The sequence below is a fragment of the Lactuca saligna genome, chromosome 7, assembly GCF_052625555.1.
Source record: "Lactuca saligna cultivar CGN05327 chromosome 7, ASM5262555v1, whole genome shotgun sequence".
Classification (NCBI taxonomy): domain Eukaryota; kingdom Viridiplantae; phylum Streptophyta; class Magnoliopsida; order Asterales; family Asteraceae; genus Lactuca; species Lactuca saligna.
In genome coordinates, this window is record NC_136423.1 from 6,909,528 (window position 1) to 6,929,371 (window position 19,844).

The 19,844-nt window shown below is 33.1% G+C and overlaps 4 protein-coding genes across 5 annotated transcripts; 3 read left to right on the forward strand and 1 right to left on the reverse strand.

Annotated features, from left to right (window-relative positions):
- Positions 1-1,563: 1,563 nt before the first annotated feature.
- On the forward strand, positions 1,564-4,328 carry LOC145005640 (putative protein S-acyltransferase 14). Its single transcript, XM_078964755.1, has 7 exons — positions 1,564-2,021; positions 2,504-2,726; positions 2,821-2,912; positions 3,002-3,125; positions 3,223-3,308; positions 3,586-3,651; positions 3,916-4,328. The coding sequence occupies exons 1-7, from the start codon at positions 1,812-1,814 to the stop codon at positions 4,039-4,041; spliced, it is 927 nt and encodes a 308-aa protein (XP_078820881.1). The 5' UTR covers positions 1,564-1,811; the 3' UTR covers positions 4,042-4,328.
- A 3,554-nt stretch (positions 4,329-7,882) lies between these two features.
- LOC145005348 (RNA-binding CRS1 / YhbY (CRM) domain-containing protein) lies at positions 7,883-10,969 on the reverse strand. Of its 2 annotated transcripts, none has more exons than XM_078964426.1 (6): positions 10,164-10,969; positions 9,964-10,091; positions 9,659-9,884; positions 9,432-9,559; positions 9,257-9,348; positions 7,883-7,928 (listed from the first exon to the last, which is right to left on the reverse strand). In XM_078964426.1, the coding sequence occupies exons 1-6, from the start codon at positions 10,633-10,635 to the stop codon at positions 7,919-7,921; spliced, it is 1,056 nt and encodes a 351-aa protein (XP_078820552.1). In that variant the 5' UTR covers positions 10,636-10,969; the 3' UTR covers positions 7,883-7,918. The 2 variants fall into 2 exon arrangements, with proteins under 2 accessions (XP_078820552.1, XP_078820551.1); XM_078964425.1 differs by lacking the exon at positions 7,883-7,928 and adding an exon at positions 8,065-8,271.
- Positions 10,970-11,080: 111 nt separating this feature from the next.
- LOC145005349 (uncharacterized) lies at positions 11,081-13,381 on the forward strand. The gene is made up of 7 exons (XM_078964427.1): positions 11,081-11,263; positions 11,750-12,114; positions 12,237-12,379; positions 12,451-12,531; positions 12,660-12,735; positions 12,809-12,901; positions 12,982-13,381. The coding sequence occupies exons 2-7, from the start codon at positions 11,766-11,768 to the stop codon at positions 13,125-13,127; spliced, it is 888 nt and encodes a 295-aa protein (XP_078820553.1). The 5' UTR covers positions 11,081-11,263; positions 11,750-11,765; the 3' UTR covers positions 13,128-13,381.
- Positions 13,382-14,183: 802 nt separating this feature from the next.
- On the forward strand, positions 14,184-16,103 carry LOC145005587 (uncharacterized). Its single transcript, XM_078964697.1, has 7 exons — positions 14,184-14,276; positions 14,397-14,588; positions 14,664-14,758; positions 14,868-14,948; positions 15,243-15,318; positions 15,399-15,491; positions 15,758-16,103. The coding sequence occupies exons 2-7, from the start codon at positions 14,411-14,413 to the stop codon at positions 15,901-15,903; spliced, it is 669 nt and encodes a 222-aa protein (XP_078820823.1). The 5' UTR covers positions 14,184-14,276; positions 14,397-14,410; the 3' UTR covers positions 15,904-16,103.
- Positions 16,104-19,844: the final 3,741 nt, after the last annotated feature.

Below are 19,844 nucleotides of genomic sequence, written 5' to 3' on the forward strand. Positions count from 1 at the left end.
TGATTAAAAAGCATACAATTTAGATGTGACGAGAATAAATTTGACCATGCAAAACGTAGTGACTTTATAGTTTAAACACCAAATTACTTTATTTGTATTCTAAGCGGTTAAATGCATTAAATAGGAACGTACTTTGAATGTCCATGCAAATCGAACACATTTCCTATGGTGCTTTTTTGTAGTCTGTGCTTTATTGAATAGGAATTATGTATATTGTTGGATGATTATTGTGAACGGATGAATCTTAAGGTTCTTATCTACTTACCTACACAACTGATTTTTTTATTATAACCACGTTTCATTCAAACCCGTGGTGTAGCACAAACTTTATATATATATATATATATATGTAGTTAGAGCTAGTAATAAGTTGATCCGGATTGGATTCGTGTTCAACCCATTTATTAATTGGGTTGAAAATTTCAACTCAATCCAATATTTTTATTTAAATGGGTTGATATTTCCAATCTAACCCAACTTTTTAGATAAATTGGTTGTCATTAGGCTGAGCCATTTATATAGTTCTCGATCCAACCAATTAAATAAATGAGTTAAACTTGGGTTAACTTATTTATAATAAAAAATTAAATACATTAACTAAAGATTATATTATATAAATCAGTTTCAAATATAAATAAAAGTTCAAAGTAGGACAAAAGACAATCACAATTGACAAATTTGAATAAATTCTTCAAATAACATAAAAATATATAATTTTAAAGTGATTTTGGAGATTGACTAGTATTTTCGGCTATAAGAAAAATGATGGGAATTAAGATTGCATTTTTCTAAAACACAAATAATAATACAACATTTTAATTTATAAATTAGTACTTCCATTAATAAATGATAATATTTAAATAAATATTAAATTAAACATTACTAAGTTAAATGAGTTTGGTTACTTGAAAATGACCTTTATCCAACACTATCATATTTAATTAAAAAGGTTGGACGTATTGATCCACTTAATTTAAATGGGTTGAAAGTATCAACCCAACCCATTTATTTTGGGTTAGTTCTGGGTTGGATAGGTGGATTGAGTTGATTTTGCTAGCTTTACATGTAGTAATAATGTTTTTGAACGCTTAAACAGTGGCGAATATAGGAGATTTTGGGTGGCTGGTATAACTTCTTAAATTTTAAAACATTGTAATTTATTTCGGAAATTTTATGTAAATTTACCACCTCGAAAATCATGTGTGCCACAACTTAGGATTTTGTTCTGCGAACACGACTACACTTAAATTAATTTAATTGTATACTTTATAAAAAATAAATTTTAATGGTAATTGCAATAAAATAAGAATGTTATTACTCTCGTAAAGTTTTGAAATTGTTCCAAGTGGATTCATAAAATTGTATAAATTTTGGCCATTATCTTTATCCAATGTGCAAGTTTGGGCCTTTTGCTTCAAAGTAATGTTAGATCATATTAATATAACTATTTAAAACGTTATATCACATCTATTTCATAATAACGTGGAAACACAGGGTCTGTACTGAAATTAACATATACCTTAAGTCCATTTATGTAATTTGAGCTAGCTTTTACCTTTCATCTCAACAAAATTAAGTCCTTGTTTTTTGCTCCTCCCTGCCTCTCTCTCTCTCATCACCATGGATTCAACACTTCTTCCCTAAAATTCATAAACCCTCAGAGAGGATTACTACGTCACACGATTTACAAACAATTAAAACCCAGAATCAAAAACGAGAATTATCAAAACCTTTTTTGTGGGTTTGATTTGTTCCAAATAGTTATCTTGATTTTTTCGTCATCTTTTTTATCGATTCGTTTGAGGAGTATTATGTACAGATCTGGAGCTGTGATGGCTTGGAATGTGTTCAAATTCTGTACGGCCCTTAGAGGGTTAGGCTCGATCATGATCTTGTTGGTTCTTGGTGTTGTTGGTGTCACCTATTACGCCGTCGTCTTGTGCAATTATGGACCTGCTTTGGCCGCCGGTGGCCTTGATTCGCTCATCGCACTTCTTATATTAATCGTATTTCATACCCTGGTAATCATATTTTCTCTCACTTCGCAGTTCATATTTATTATATCTATTTTCTTATGAACTGTTAAATTCAAGGTGTTTTTTGGCGTTTTCTGTTTGTGTTCTAGTTCTTAATCTAGCAAATTAACTTAATTTAACCAAGTTCGTAAGAGGAAAATTGGGAAATTTCAGCTACCCAAGCCATAGTTTTACGATTTATAGAGGGGTGTGTGTGTGCAGAACCCCATGATTTTAACTGTTTATATAACAGATGTTTGGCAATATAGGGAAAACTTCATTTTCAGCTGCGTAGTAGTAAATGCTTTGTTCTGTTTTAGCTCATATAGTTTACAGGTGGTGTAGCTTCACCTCTGAGACACTGGACCTCTAAGTTCTATATATGATTATAAGTTTAAAAAAGGAAATAAGAAAAAAGAAAATAGTTATCACAAATTCAAAAACAGAATCATTGTTGACCTAATTAACAACACTTGCGTGTGATCCAGTTGGTGATGCTATTATGGAGTTATTTCTCTGTGGTGTTCACGGATCCTGGTGGTGTGCCACCTAATTATAGACCACTAGTGGATCAAGAAAGAGGAGAAATCGATCCATTAGAAGCATCTGAATTTGGCCCATTGAATTCACCAGATCCAAACAATTCAAGAATCCGGTATTGTCGCAAGTGTAACCAGTTAAAACCACCTCGTTGCCACCATTGTTCTGTTTGTGAGTTCAAATTTATACTTTTATTTATAATCTTTTGTAGGTCTTGATTCTTGAATATAAAGAATGTATGTTTTTGGTGCATTATGTTATATAGGTGGGAGATGTGTTTTGAAGATGGATCATCATTGCGTGTGGGTTGTTAATTGTGTTGGGGCACTAAACTACAAGTATTTCCTTCTTTTTCTGGTACGTTTGATAATTCTCTTTGTCATGTAAAAACTGTATTGTTGGTGAAATGTCTGAAATACCCTTCAATGATGATGATGATGATGCAGTTTTACACGTTTTTGGAGACGACGGTGGTGACTTTAGCCTTGCTACCACATTTCATAGCATTCTTTAGTGATGGAGAGATTCCAGGGTCGCCTAGCACTTTAGCAACAACCTTTCTTGCTTTTGGTATATCTTATAAAATTTTAAAATCCCCCCTTTTTTTAAAAATGATTTTATAACCCCCCCTCGTGTTCAATTATGTAATGATTATTTCTTTTTGCAGTCTTGAATTTGGCTTTTGCTTTAAGCGTGTTGGGGTTTCTTATTATGCACATATCTTTGGTCTCTGCTAATACCACAACAATTGAGGTATTGTGTATTACACCTATGTACTCTCAGTCTTTTTCTTATTAAAGCATTGTACTTTATAAATATACCCAACTATAACATTGTACTTTCAAACAAAAAATTTGTTAGGACATTATACTTTTGAAAAATCTACCCATTTGGGTAGAGTTTTCAAAACACAATGTTGTGATAGAAAGAAATGGAAGCAGGATTCTATAATAAATAAGTCAACAAAAGTACATTGCTATTTCATGGTCAAATCTTGCAATTTATAATTTATTTATGTTTTCGTGATCAGGCATACGAGAAGAAAACCACTCCAAAATGGCGTTATGATCTTGGTCGCAAGAGGAACTTTGAACAGGTATTGATTATATAATGATATTATATCTACCCCTTGTTCTAAAGTAATTGATAATATTGATTTGAGTCCATGAAATTTGGTTGTTTTGTCATTGTTGAAGCGCATGTGAGATGTTTGGTTGTTTCTTTTCGACTTAATGTGGACATAATGACTTAATGGGTTAAGCCAAACTACTTGGCTTGATGTATCAAGACATTTAACTTATTTACCTATTTGCCCTTCTTTTTTGCATGTCTATTGGTTTAATTTATTGGAAAATGTCAGGTATTTGGAACTGTAGAAAAGTATTGGTTCATTCCTGCATACTGTGAAGAAGATTTGAGAAGAATGCCTGCTCTTCAGGGCCTGGAGTATCCATCAAAGCCGGATTTGGATGCCCAAGAATTCTAAAATCATCCAAAAAAAAAAAGACATGACATGTTTTTGGTTTATAGCATCACCCTACACCCCCAACACACCTCATGATGTGATTTCAACTGATTTTGGGACCCGTTTTAACTTGGTTAGAAGTAGCAGAAGGGGGAGGAGGTAAATGTTTATTTGTCGGGGTTTGTGGAAGGAAGTTAGTGTAAGAAAGAAGCTATATAAGAATGTACATTAGTAAACATTTTCAACACTTTTATTCTATTCTCCACACGTGAAATCAACTTTTAACTTTCTGTCGCGTTGACCATCAACCTTTGTAGCATTTGGCTATGGATCTGATAGAAGCATGATGGAATAGACCAACGAATGGATAGAATTGACCAAATTAGAATATGGAAAATGGAATAGAATCATGAATGCCGTTTGTCAGCCAATTTTCGGTATAGCGAAAAGGTTGTGTTTGGTTAGAATGTGATTAATATCAACCTGTGGTTACAAACTTACGATTGATTTCGTCATCATTTTGTCATCGAAACTATCCCGGTTAATACATTATGGTATTCCAGTTAAAATTTTAGCAACGTGCTTTACGACAATCATGTTGACATAGCTATCATGTTGGGGTAGTTTGCACGAATACATCGAACTCTCAAGTATTTTTATTAAAATATCCAATATTTAGAGATAGCTTAATTGGAGAGTTGAGTGAGGTGGTATGTCTAATTGTTATTTAATAGATTAAATTCTATAATTATGGGACGTCATGTTAACATTCAATGGATATGGAGTTTAATGACATTTCTAATTGTTATTTAATGGATTAAATTCTACAATTATGTAATGTCATGTTGACATTCAATAGATACTGAACTCTTCAATAGGAAAAATAAAACTTTTTAACTGCTAAAAATATATTCCATTGAATTTTATAGAGTTTGAATGCATCATAGAAAAATTAATAGAGTTGTACAGAAAATAAAATGATGATGTGTCAATCTATTAAACTCTAATAAGTTTAATGCATTATGGATACTCTCATATTAATTTGAAAGTATTAAAAATGTTGATATAGCGAGAACATATCTCAACCATATATCTAAAGAATTTTAAAAAAATCATAATTATCAATAGGACAATTTACTAATTTTGCATGCTAATTAAATAAGAAAAAAAAAACTAAATAATCAATGTTTTACAAAATAATAGGATTGAAATTAGGAGTGCAAACGAGTCAAGCTACTCGCGAGCTACTCGAGATCGGATCGTTAAAAACTCGACTCGAAATCGATTTTAAACGAGCCCGAGCCGAGCCCGAGCTTAATATTAAGCTTGTTTATTAAACGAGTTTGAGCTCAAGCCTATGTCATTAAATTTGATTAGGCTCACGAGTTATATAATATTATTTAAATATATTAAAGAGTAAATTACACGAATCGTCCCTCGTGTAGGTGTCAAAAGGCACGTTCGGTCCCTATTTTTAAAAATTAACTCATATCGTCCCTGATATGTTTAAAATGTGCACGTTTTATCCCTGACAGTCATAAAATGACTATATTGCCCTTTTCTATTTCTTTTTCATTTATTTTTTATTTGTTTAATATTTGTTTATTTATTGATTGATTTTTTTATTATCTGAAATCATAAACCCTAAGAATGCCTAAAAGCCTGTGATCCCCATCGAAGATTTCCCTCATACGCGACCGGATCCATCTACAGTTACTCTGTTTCTTCCTCCTCGTGCAAATCCGGTCACCGACTATTCTGGTTCTTCCTTATTCTACAACTTCGGTCATGGTTGCTTTGTTTCCCCTTCATCCTGATCTAATCTATTGGGATTGAGGGGCGCAAATGTCAAGATTGGGATTAAGGGAAACATATTGTAGAGGGGTGGAGTTTACATGTTCATAGTCATCCAAGGATTCATGGAGCTTCCGATATATAAGCCTTCTTCCATCACTACCACGATTACATCACTATTTGCCCAAGACATCCCCATCTCTAACCCTACTTTGGTTATGCTTGGAACAAAGTTCAGAAGACTAATGGTGATCGGAAAGTATACGATAATTCCAACCAAAGATGATAATTTCAGTGCTCAAAATCGGAAAACTGGTGGTTTTCAGAAAACTGTTGGGGAATTTTGGAAGAGGAAAGTGAGATCAATAAAGAGAAAAAGAAGAACATCATCTCAATGAAGATTTTGATGGTGTTGTTGTTTGTACAGGACATTATACAGATCCCTGAATTGCATAGATTCCAGGTATTCATTCCTCTTCTCTTGATTCAGTACCCTTTTGATTAATTTATGATCATTAAACTGAAGCTATGCACCCCCAAATTCTCAATAAAATTGAAATCAGAATAATCTTAAACGAGATTTGGTTCTTACTAGGTACCGATCGGTAGCCGAGGAAACATATTCATATATGCATACCGTACACCGGAGCCCTTGTGCGAACATGTATCATTGTTCTTGTATGTCTTAGGGTTTTCAAACATGGAATTTGAGAAAAATTAATAGATGAGTAATAAGTTGACAGGTTGTGGTGATAATTAAGAGCTCTGCAGCTGCTATCAGCATTTTTAGGGAGATTGCAATTATTGCTAAGAATTCTATCTTGTATCTTGGTCAACCTCTAATGACGGAGGTGATGCAGCTGGATGGTGGAGAAGATGAAGTGACGAAGGGTGTGGGTGGTATAGTAGATGTTAAGGGTTTGTGGTAGAGGCCCCATTTTATTTTATTTTTTAATTGTTAATAATATAAACAAACCAAAAAAAATCAAAAAAGAAATCGATAATGGTAAATTTGTCTTTTTAGGTCTGGTTAATGAAACTAGGGACGAAACGTGCACCTTTTAAACATATCAAGGACTGTCCGAGTTAATTTTTGAAAATAGAGACTGAACGTGCCTTTTGACACCTACACGAGGGACGATTCATGTAATTTACTCTATATTAAAATAAAAACATATTAGAGGAATTATGGATTTAGGGTATTAGTAAACGAGCTTCTTAACGAGCTCGAGCCGAGCTTAAGCTTATTTAGACACGTCAGATAAAAAACGAGTCGAGCCCGAGCCGAGCTTGTATAATTATTTACGAGCTCGAGCCGAGCTGAGTACAAGGAAGCTCGAATCGATCCGAGCTCGAGCTCGAGCCTTATATAACTTCAACGAGCCCGAGCCGAGCCTGGTCAGGCTCGGGCTCGGCTCGGCTCGTTTGCATCCCTAATTGCAATCTATCTGTTACCAAAGACTTAGCATTTTCTTATGGAAAAAAATCGATAAACTCACAAGGTTAAAAATGTTAATGATTTTTTATACATAACTAATAGATTAATCATACATGAATATACCAACATTTTATTTTTTTCAGCAATTGTCGCATTATTTTTTTCAGCAATTGTCGCATTACTATACCTACATGAATACACATATTTATTTTCATATATTTATATTCATACAATTATATTCATTACTAATTATATTACGAATGAATTAATACATTTATTCTGATAGTCATATTCAAAATGATCAAGTACTTCGAGACCTTGTATTCGTACACGATTACAATTGATTTATTCTCTGATACATGTAGATCGAAATATATTACAGTGTTATATTTATGAATGAATCATAAATGTATATTCATAAGCGAATCTTGGCGTGTTGCACATGAGTTATATTACGTAGTTGAAATATTGGAAATTATTTTATTTATTTAAAATAATTTATAAACGTTTAATTCATATTTTGTAAGATTTGATAAAAAAAATAGAGCAGAAGGCAAAATTAAGCATATCATAAAAATTTAAATAAATAGATAGTTACATATCTTTTCATTTACACTTTCTCTCGTAGTTGATTGCTCTAAAACCGATTTTCTAATGGCGAACTTATCAATATATCCTACATACAATACAATAAAAAAACGTAATTTAAATTTGAAATCTTTTATAATATTTATAATCATGATTATAAAATTCTAATTAACATAAGCAACAATCAATCTATTACACATTCATATCAATTTTAAATTATCAGATGAACATCAAATATAACTTTCTAATACAACTATATATAAAAAAACAAATAGGATGATAAATATTATTTACCATTAGGTTACTCATGTTGTTTTTAATTGTCAAACCGTCATTAATAATTTAATACAAATAAACAATATAACAAGTTAATAATATCAACCACTTGTTATTTACGATTAGGTTAGGCATGTTGTTTTAATCATCTCTTTCTGCAAAACAAATTTATGTAATATCAAGTATACTGCAATATTTAAAAGAGATTGATTAAAAAAAATATAAAACATAAGCGATATAATTAGGAAGTTAGTAATGTTAAGGTTATAGAGTTAGGTAGACTCAACTTTAACTAACGTCATTTTTTCTTTGCACTTATCTCACATTTACGAACCCACTTAAGAATCCTTATTCAAATAACCTTTTGAGTTGTAGTATTTAAAAGTTAAGTTGAAGAGTTGTGATAGTTTCAAATCAATATGATTCAAAGAAATACGTAAAAGATATTAACAAATTAAATACATTTGGTACCCCCATGCTACAATATGTTAAGATACTCTATTAACATTGTACTTTCAATCTTTTTCTTATTAAAGCGTTGTACATTGAGAATGTACCCAATTATAACAATGTTCTTTCAATTTTTTTATTAAGACCTTATATTTCTAGAAAGTCTATCCCATTATAGTAGTGAAAATCACTTTGTGTTTGCATGCCATTGCTATTTGTTATAATTGCGTACAATTTTCAAAAGATAATTTTGTGAGTCGAATAAAATGAAATTGGATGCTATTATAAAAAGTCAATGAAATTGTCTCGTTCCTTCTTGCACTTAAACCTAAACAATATACTTAGTCAAATCAGGCAAATTCTATCAAAAAAGTTTAGCTATTTGTCAAATAAGGAAGTCAAAATCCATAATTAAGATCTTAGGTTCAGGTTTAAGGAGGTTGTTTCTTCGACTTGATGAAATTAATGGGTTAAAAACTTAATCTCGATTAACTATACATGGTTGTTTCTTTTTTACTTAGTCTTAACAAAATGACTTAATGGATTAAGCCAAAAAAACATTGGCTCAATGTATCACGACGCTACTATTTTACCTATTTGCCCTTCATATAATGTATATGATCTTTTCTTTTTTAAATTGATATAAAGGTTTATCATGATGTCAAACAGGGTGAAATCACTACCACTTACAAATCATTCAAAGTATTTTCTGTGGCTTTATTCCCACTCCATAGAATGATCTGTTCATCTTTATACAATATAGGCACACAAGGGACCAAATCCTGTGTTAAGAGAATTTCATTAAAAAAAGACATAATAAAGATGGAAACTTTCTATCACAAATAAGAAAACACAAAATACATACCCTTAGCTTCACAGCGATCCTTTTGGAGTCACTCATACCCACATGTGCACAACAGAGCTTCACTACTTGTTCAACTTCAAAAGCCTCTCTCACTTTTTCAACCACATTAGCATACACACCATTTCTTGCTGCACGAATGTCAAACCCCTATTAGTTGAAAACTTCCCTAATTTTGTCATTTTTGAAGGGTATATAAGACATTTGGCTAATGAGTAATGGTCATGTACTTAGTTTCATTAGTGGAGGAGAGTTAAGTCCTCGGTTTCTCAATTCTTTTGTTTCTTCAAATGTCAAGCCATCAGCAACATTCTTTATGAGCTTTGGATAAATCGGTGGATATGGCTTCCATAGCATTAAAGGAACAACAGGTCTATTTTTGGGATCATAATTTCGTCCACGATACAGCAGCAAGATGTTAATCTGTCTGTATATGATCTTCCCACCCGATTTTTCCTGCAATTATTGTATGTAAGCTAATAGCTTTGTTAGAGGATCCAAATTAGCAAAACAAGTGTGATTTCAAACTTCAAACCTCGAGGTGGAAGCAGACATTGTCCATATCAAGAGTCGGGACTCCTAAGCATTTGATCCTCACAGCTTCGGCTTTCTTCCAATGGTTTTGGATGTCATCAATCATGTTGTGTGTAACCCCACCCTTTCCTACCACAACAATTTTAATAAGATTTGTCTGATTCTATTATGGAAACAATTTTGCAAAGATTCAATGTTTACCCAAATTGATTTGGCGAGAGCAATCACTGTGTCGATATCTTTCAACGAGTTCAGATACTTCTTCTTCTGATAACGGATTCCCAAGAACCGCATTCCTCTCTTCTTCAACCTTGGCCATGTCGGGTGCCTGCTGCAATGGAGCCACTGTTCCAGTCCATTTCCGGTCAAGTCGATCCGGCCCAAAAGGAGAGAATTTGGGGGTTTCTCGATACCCAATGGGTTCGAGGCTAGGGTTGGTCTCAGAGTACGAGTACCTGAAATCAAAGGGTAGATTTGATTTTACAGGGAATTTGTTTTGGGGTTTCTTGTTTGATGCGTCTTCTTTGAGTTTCTTGTTCTTCTGATTTTGGGGTTTTAGGATTGGGGAAAAAGGTGGGTCGTCTTCAAAATGGGATTTTGTTAAGTGACGGAGGATTTGTGGTCGGTTGTGGCTATGGAAGTCGTGGCGCCACCGTGAAAAAAGCTTTAGCATTTGTAATTCAAAAAAGAGTAACGTCTGTGATTCCAATTCCAACAGTAAACAAGGAATCACACTTATGAGATCAGACTTTATTTCATGGAGTATTCAATCATTCACTGGGTCTTCACTGAACTTCAAACCCCTCTCCTTCGTTGCCCAAAAACTCTCCAAAACACGTACCTGAAGGTCACGTGTATTGGTTTTCTTCCAACCGAAATACAGGTCACGTGCAAGTTGCAACTGCAACCTCGACTAGACTCGTCATCCCATTCCCATCGACACAATATGGCCCACACAGAATGCAGGTTGTGGCCCAAGTTACGTGGCCCACAGGCCCTCTCCTGCCCCAAGCTCCCAAACACCTATATACATCCTTTCTTATAAACCTCCCTCGTTTGCGAATTTTACAAAGTTTGGGTGGTTGGTAGTACTTTTTAGGAATTCAAGGGTGGTAAATGAAAATATAAAGTTGATTTTTGTGTTTCTCATGAGAAGTTGAGAACACTCTAGACCCGAAGCTGGCGACAAGAGGAATTCAAACTACTGAATTGCATTTAAACCCTTCGTTTGTTCGTTTCGTAAATCGATTCTCCCTCATCACATTTTAAATTGTTTCAGATCTATCTTGAACTGAAATAAGGTACGGTTTTTTTTTTGGAAGTGTTTTCTGTTCGTTTAATTGCGGTTTTATGAGATTGTTTCATCAGAAAAAATAGAATAATTGATGAATTTCTGTTATATTGTTGTATTATTTCTGTGGATTAGTTTGTGTGATTTTAGTTTCTGCTTATGTAATTTCTGATTTTAGTTATTTAAGTTGGAGACTTATATCGTGAATCATTTACATGCACCTTAATCAAGTTAAATTCAACTATTAATCTCTCACGGTGTTTGCTAATTTTAATTACACTGATTGATTTTGTTGCTATAAAATTCATGTTGTTTGTATATGATTAGTTTCCTGTAGGAAGATGTGTAACAATCATGAAGATATGAGAGAGGTCATATTATCATATAATAATCATAGTTTATCTGTCGACCTTTTTAGACCCAAAGAGAAAAAACTTTTCTCACATGATTTACTGTTGTAACTTTGTGCTGAATTCAGAATTTTGAATCTGTGTAGGATCTGTTGTAAGGGAATGCAGAGGGAAAGACAAACTAGAGATGAATCAATGAATTCATCTAATAGAAGCATGATGTCTAGCATTTTTGGAGGAAGGGATCCATTTGATGACCCATTTTTCACTCGACCATTTGGGAGTATATTTGAGCACAATAACATCTTTGATACACATGGTTCATCTGAGGATTTGCTACATTTAAATGCAAACAGTTCCAAGGGGCTAGTTATTGAAGAGATAGATTCTGATGATGAAAGAGAAGGAGAAGAAGGGCAAAACGGTAATTCTGGGGTTGTTACGGATGACAAACCCCACAGAGTTGCCACATCTAGCAAAGATCCCCTTATAGAACATCCTGATGATGAAGGTATCAATTTATTATCACTCAAACTTTCATTCTAATTTTTAAGTAACGACTCATTCCATTACCATGTTCATTCTATTCCATTCCAACCAACCAAATCCGTGTCTATTTTTACATCATGACAGAGGAAGTGAAGAAGGAGACACGCTTCAACAAGAATCATAACAGGACCAAGACCCAAAGCATTAGTTTTAAAAAAGTTACATATGGTGGTATAAATGGAGCATACTACACTGCAACAACAACCAGAAAATCAAACAATGATGGAGTAAGTAATATTTTGAATCTGATTTCCTGATTTTTTATATTAATTATTATATTATTATATTTGGCAATCAGGTGGTACTTGAAGACACCAAAGAAGCTGATAAAACAACAGGTCAAGCAACACATAGAATTTCTAAAGGAATACATGACAAGGTAACCAAAATTTTTAAATACAACCCCGTGTACTTGTCGGGTTTTTGCAAATGAGCCCCTGAAAATCTTCTTTTGATTTGTTATTTGAGTATGTGGAAACTAAAGTTGGTTACGTGGTTTCTCACTAGGGTCACTCTGTCACTAGGAAACTTGGTACAGATGGGGAAGTGGACACAGTGCAGACCTTACATAACCTTAACCAAGGTTAGAGTTAGTTTGTAAACTATGGTTACATTTGCTCTTATTAACAAAGGCAATTGGTTTGCTTATTGCTTAGATGAGTTGGCTAGTTTTGAAGAAGAATGGGAGGGTAATGCTGACATGCACATCCCTCCTTGGAACCAAGAATTCAACTCGTTTGGGAAGCCAAGTAAGCATCAGTAATAAGTAATCATTAAACAGTAAATAGTAAAACATCTTTTTTTATAAATTATAATGATGGTTTTATAGGGTTTGGTAGCATGGGACCATTTGGGTTGGCGCTTGAGGCAGCGGGTGGCTCCCAGAGAAGTGGGAGGTTGAGGAGTGAAAATCAAGAGCAGACAAGTTCTTCTAGAAGCCAACCTAAAAAGGTTGTTAGAATCAACATAGATTGAGTTGAACTCATTATAGTTTGGCCAATATGGGTTATAGTAATACATGTATTTTTTGGTAAATGTTGTTATACTTCATTGAATACGTTGTATGATTTGAGTTTGTGTGTTGTGGCAATAGTGGTCGAAAATAAAGGTATTGTATTTGGTCTCTGTTACTAAGAAAATCTCTTTTTTTTTTGTTAGTTTTTTGAACTTGTTCCATTGGTGGATGTTATGTAGAAAGAAACTAGGGGTGTTATCTATGCTGGAAGGAGAGCAAACAGTGGAAGAAAAAGCAAGGAACTCTATACTCTGTGTATTATTGAATTGGTAATCGAAGATTTGTTAGGGAAAGAGAAACATTGTAGTTATGTGACTCATACATATCCCAAGTAAAGAGAATTTGATTAATTTCATGATGAGATTTACAATCATATTGACATAATGACATTTATATATAGGAACTTCCTTTTTGATTTCTGATCAAGGTTTGAGTTACATTCAGGTTTGGGGAAAAAAATTATATCGAGTGTGGAGTCAAATACATTTTTTACGAACCTCGAATGATACATATGAGGAATCATTTAAAGGATATAGGATTACAACTACCTAACACTGGGGTAGAAAACCCAAATACATTTCGGTTATTTGTTATTTTTAACTAACATTGTTTTGTTCCACAACTTTTTTGTTTTTTCTGCTTTGAGAATTTAAGGCGAGTGCTTTTTAATATTTAGATATAATTTCTTTTTGGTGAAGAAATAAAACTTGTAGTGCAAAAATTGAGTTTAGGTTGAGAGAAATTTAATATGCAAAGATGAGAAAATCTCTCAAAAATGGCTTAAACAAGTTTAAAGTTTCGAAATGGCAATACAAAATTGGTAATTACTTTTGGTAAAAAAATAATCAAAATAATATTTAAAACCATTTTTTCCCATGGCTATTTTTATGGTTTTCTAAAAATATAGAAAAATGTCATTAAGAACACAAAATTCTGTAAGAATCTAGAACTCAATCACAACTTTTGGATATAAGTTTGTTCAACAAAAGTCAATATTTAAAAAGTCGGTAGGCCTAACCTTTCCTATCTTTTTTCCTTTCTGGAAGTTTCAATCACCCTCTTATTATTCTCCTATTCTCTCTTTCTCTCTTTGATTTCGAGCTTTAAAGGTAAGTTCTTCTTCTAGCTGAAATTGTTTACACTGTGTTTGTTCATCATTAAAAATAAAACTGTCAACGCATTTCGCTAACCTTTGCTGTTCTTGTTTGCAAAATTCGTTAATTGCTTAGTTTCTCAGAGTAAAATGTCAAAACTATTTCGGGGCAAAGATCCATTTGATGATCCGTTCTTCACTGGTCATTTCCATGACCATGGTGGATCTAGAAAGGAGATAACAATCGAGGAATTGGACACCGATGGCGGAAATTCAGCTCCTAACACACAAGTATCAGTCACCAAAACCCCAACACGCAAATCTCAAGGTACATAATTTGATCGTTAATTTATATTTTCCGTTTCTTAATCTTCATATGAATCTATGGCTGAACCATCTATAGAATCTGATAGCTTCAGCTTCCGAAGAGTTGCATATGGTGGTGTCAATGGAGTGTACTACAGTTCTTCTATAGGCCAAAGGACTGGTAGTGATGGGGTATGAATGATTGATTGCGTGGTTCTTGGTTTTTAATTCATCTTCTCTTTGTATTTTTTCTCCTTTGTATAGATTGTGATGTTGAAATGAAATATTTACTGTTGTACAGGTGGTTTTTCTAGAAATCAAAGAAGAAGATAAGACTGTGGGTCAAGCATTGCATTCAATTTCCAGAGGAATACATGAGAAGGTGCAACTCTTTCTTTTGTTTGATCATTTCTCCCTACACCTATTAGGAAAAAAATAACGAGATACTTTCATGGACTTGTTTATTATAGCATCCTACTTCCATTTATTTCTATTTCACTGCTATAATTGGATAGATTTTCAAAGAATGATTTCCTAATAAGGAAAAATTGACTTCAATACACCTTGATAAGAAAAAAGATCGTAATGTTGTAATAAAAACAAATAAAAGTATGTCAATGTTTCTTGTGTTTATTCTTAATGTTAAATAGAAAACTAATCATGTATGCTTGTGAAGGGTCATACACTGACAAAAAAACGCGACCCATTTGGCAAAGAGGATTCATTGCAAATTCTACATAATCTAAATGAGGGTATGTTTGATGTTTCCTTCTAAAAAGTTGTTTCTCATTGCTGAGTTGTACAAAACCTTATATTGTGTGGAATTATTTAGATGAACTAAATGCGTTTGAAGAAAATTGGAAAGTCAAAGCAGACAAGCATATACCTGGTTGGAATGACGGATTCAATTTGCTTGAGAATGCAGGTATCCAAAAGGGTTAAATGCAACGTACTTCTATTTATTTGTTTATTATAGAATTTGGCTTCCATTTCTTCCTATTACAACACTTTAATCTAAAAAACTAACCAGCAATGTCATCAAAATCGAAAACAATCTGTTTGGGTAGATTTTAAAAATTTAAATGTATATGATGCTGTGAAGTATGATGCTATAACAAACATATAATAAAAGCAGGTTGATATCTTTTTGTATCTAAAGATGGCATCTTTAAGTATTTATTGTTTTTATAGGGATGGAGGGTTATGGTGAGTTAGGTTGGAAAGATGAGGGGGGTTGGGGCATGTGGACACTGCCATGGAGAGATGAGTGGGGAACGGATGGTGGTCAACCCTCTTATGGAAGGGTCAAAAAGGTTACCCCAGTTGATATCATGTAATCAACTCTAAGGGCGAGTTCACTTATGACTCGGATGAGTTTAAAAACTATGGAGTTATACTAGATGCGCAAGTAGTTTGGTAGTGTGTTTTTAATGTTATGTGGTTATATAAACTTTGACATAAGTTTATCCTTGTTTTATTATCGTGTGTTTGTTTTCTTGTTCTCTAAATTTCATGTATGTTTAAGTCTCAAAATCTATAGACTATAATTATTAGTGATTTGGTGTGATTAGATCAACAACAAAGGCAAAAAAAAAAAAAAAAGTCAATTAGAAATCAATCATTCCTAAATAAAAATGATTTTGTCACTTGTTATCTTGTAATGTATTATGTCATATGTGTTTTTTTTTTTGTTTTTTTCCACATGTTGTTTTATGGTTTTTTCATTTTATTAAATTCCACATAATATTTAATATAATAAATAATAATAAATGCATATTAATTTTATTAATAAATTTTTTAATTTCAAAATTAATAAATTAAAGTTTTATTAGTTTTTTTGTTTATTATCTAAATTATTTGTTTAAATTAAAAAAAAAATAATAATTCAATATTTTTTTTCATTTTTCTTGTAAATTCAAACATTTCATGTGTTCAAAATTTTATATTTAATGTATTGGTCTCATATCTAGTGAAAAATAAATGAAAATTAGAAATATATGTACACCACGTGTCATCTTCTCGTTGATTAGTTGTTACATATTTTCCAATTAAAATTTATAAATTATAAATTGCATATTATTTCTTTAAGTTTAAAAGAATAAAATAAAACAAAATTTGTCATTTATTTTCTCTACAAAAAACGAATATATATATATATATATATATATATATATATATATATATATATATATATATATATATATATATATCTTAAAAAAAAGTTCATAAAGTACTAGTTTTTTAAAAATAATATATGTTTTTTGTTGTTAAAACTATTTTTTATATTTTTTATTTTATAGAATATATATTTATAATCTTAAAAACAATAAAATTAATTATAATATTAGTCTTTAATAAAAGATAAAATATTGATTTCATAAAAAAAATCTAAAATAGATAGGCTTTTATATGGATGTAAAATGATAATACTTAGTCACTACTAGGTGTACAAAAACGATAGAGAAATTAAATTGTCTCCTAGGAGGCAATTTAATTTCTCAAAATGATTTTGTACCGGTTTAAGATTGGTTTCGAAACGATATAATTTTTTTAGACCATTTCCGGAAGGTCTCGATCGGATTTTTTTTATTCGGCTCATACACGCGCACACACACACACACACACACACACACACACACACACATATATATATATATATATATATATATATATATATATATATATATGTATATATATATGTATATATGTGTGTGTGTATATGTATGTATGTGTGTGTGTGTCTCCAGTCATAGGCTTGATTCCACAGCAATATTTGACTTCGGCATAATAACTTTCTCCACATTACCATCCTTAGGAATATCAATCATTTTCGCTCGACGCTCTACATCACGAGAACTACTACCAGCCAACTTTTGCGGACACAACCGACGAACAAGAGCTAGATTCCCCGCACCCACTCCCCCGCAACACTCTTGTAACGTCCCATTTTTATCAACCAATGTTTTTTCATTTTTATTAGGTTAAAACCTCCAAATTTATAAATCCATTATTAAGAAAACCATTTATTCCAAATTACATTTATTAAAAATCAGAGTATTATAGGAAATGTTAAATCTTCAATGTTGTTAATGAGTGTGTACAGTCCTGCCTTCGTCTTCTCATAGCTACCGGTGATACTTGAAACAATAAACGACTGCGTGAGCATAAAGCTTAGTAAGTTTCCCCCAAAATACCCCATACGAATAATTATACAAGAGTGCATAACGGCCATTCTTCGGGCCTTCGACCTAACTGGACCGTCTCGCAGGCCTTCAGTCTATCCAGGCCAGAATACCAGGGTTTATTGGTCTACTGTCTCTACCCAACCGCTCCTCCCGAGCCTCTGTGCCTATGGCTTATAGCCGGCCTGCACCGGGTATCTTGGCCTACAACACAAAGCAGGACTGCCTCAACCTAAACCAAACACACATGTCGACATATAAATAATCATGATCAAGTAGGTATATAATCAGTGTTGTAAAACTCGCCGAGTTGGTCGATTACTCCTCCGAGTACTCGCTACTCGCCCCCCTTACCGAGGCGAGTTACATAATCCCGAGTACTCCCTAATCGACCCTTATTAAACTGATCAGTGTTGTAAAACTCGATCAAGTCGGTCATTACTATGTATAATATAGTTAATGATTTATTATTTAACACACATACATGTGATTATTACTACATATATACCTTAAATTTTCAATAATTATTCACGAAGTGAGACCGTTATGTGTGTTTTATTTTATGTGTTTTCACATGTATCCAGTTTTATTATATATTTTAATCAACTTATGATTTTATCTTATGATTTTTACATATATAATTTCTGTAAAAATATTTCTACATGAATTACCAAATCCGAGTACCCCCTGGGTACTCTCGACTCCTGTGTACTCGCTACTTGGTAGTCAGCCGAACAGGTACCGAGTAGCGAGTTCTACAACCCTGCATATAATACAGACAAACAACAATCATACAACTCACTATCGTCTACTAGTCCTCTCATAACATACAGTCCCGCTACTATCATTATTTAGTCATTTGTAGTCCTTGGGGTTGGAAGTGTAGAGCCAATATAAGTATAAGGGCCAAGGTTGCAACCTTGGATCAAGAAGGAGTACGATGAGCGTACATAAGAGTACACAGAGCGTACTAAGGTTCGCCTTAGTACGTTGGGCGTACTTATGTCAGGATGAAACCATAATATTTAGGGTTTGGTGCTATATAAGCAACCTTATGAGCTCATAACCCTCCCTTACCTCAGCCTCCACTGTTTAGAGCCATTTTCCCCAAACCCTAGCCATTTCATTGAGTGTGTGAGCTTATAGAGTGTATTTTGAGTGTTTTGAGAAGAAGGTGTTACATCAAGGAGTTGGAGAAGAAGATCAAGCTTGTAGATCTGAAGTTGGTTGGTGCCCTAGAAGCTCCAGAAGGTAAAAAAACTTCAAACTTTATTCATGCATCTTATATATCTTGATATTTTGGCTTTAAGGAACCATTTCTTGTCCCAAAGTCACAAGATGGTGCATGATGTGATTTGGACAAAATAAACTGTCCTTCTAGACTCTTGAAGAGGTTTTGAGTGATAAAAACGATGTCACAATGGCTTAAGATGTCCATGCATGGAGTAGGAAGGTCTTAATGGATTAAGACCAAGTATAAAGAGCTTTCTGGATATCCAAAGTGCTAAAGTTTGTGACATTATGAGTCCTAGACACATTTGGTCACTGGATCTGAAGTTTGGGCTTAAGTGCTTAAGTCATTAAGCACTTATTATGGTTTTAGCAAATCACTACCTATGCCCAACGTAAATCCAGTACACCATGCGTACTGAGTCAACCACCCCGATGGTGATCAACATCAGGAAGAGTACGCCCCACGTACCTCCTCTGATGGGCCTTTGTCATTTGTGATGGGTTTTGGTCATAAGACATCCTATGTGCTCATACAAACCCTAATGCTTGGATCTAGGTTTCTCTATTGTACATGCTTTGAATCCAAGACCATAAACCCTAATTCTAGCATACATATAATCATATTAACATGAGAATAAGTTTATAGTGTTACCTTGATTGTTATGTAGCAATAACAATCCCAAATCTCCTTGATTGTTATGTAGCAATTAACTTGTATTCGCAGGGAATCGTTAATCAAAAAGGTCGACAAGAACATATGGAAATTGTCACATTTTGTATCATCATACATTAATTATTTGAGAATGTAATATTTAATACAATACTTGATGTAAACAATGACGGTTGTATTTTGAATGTATGAT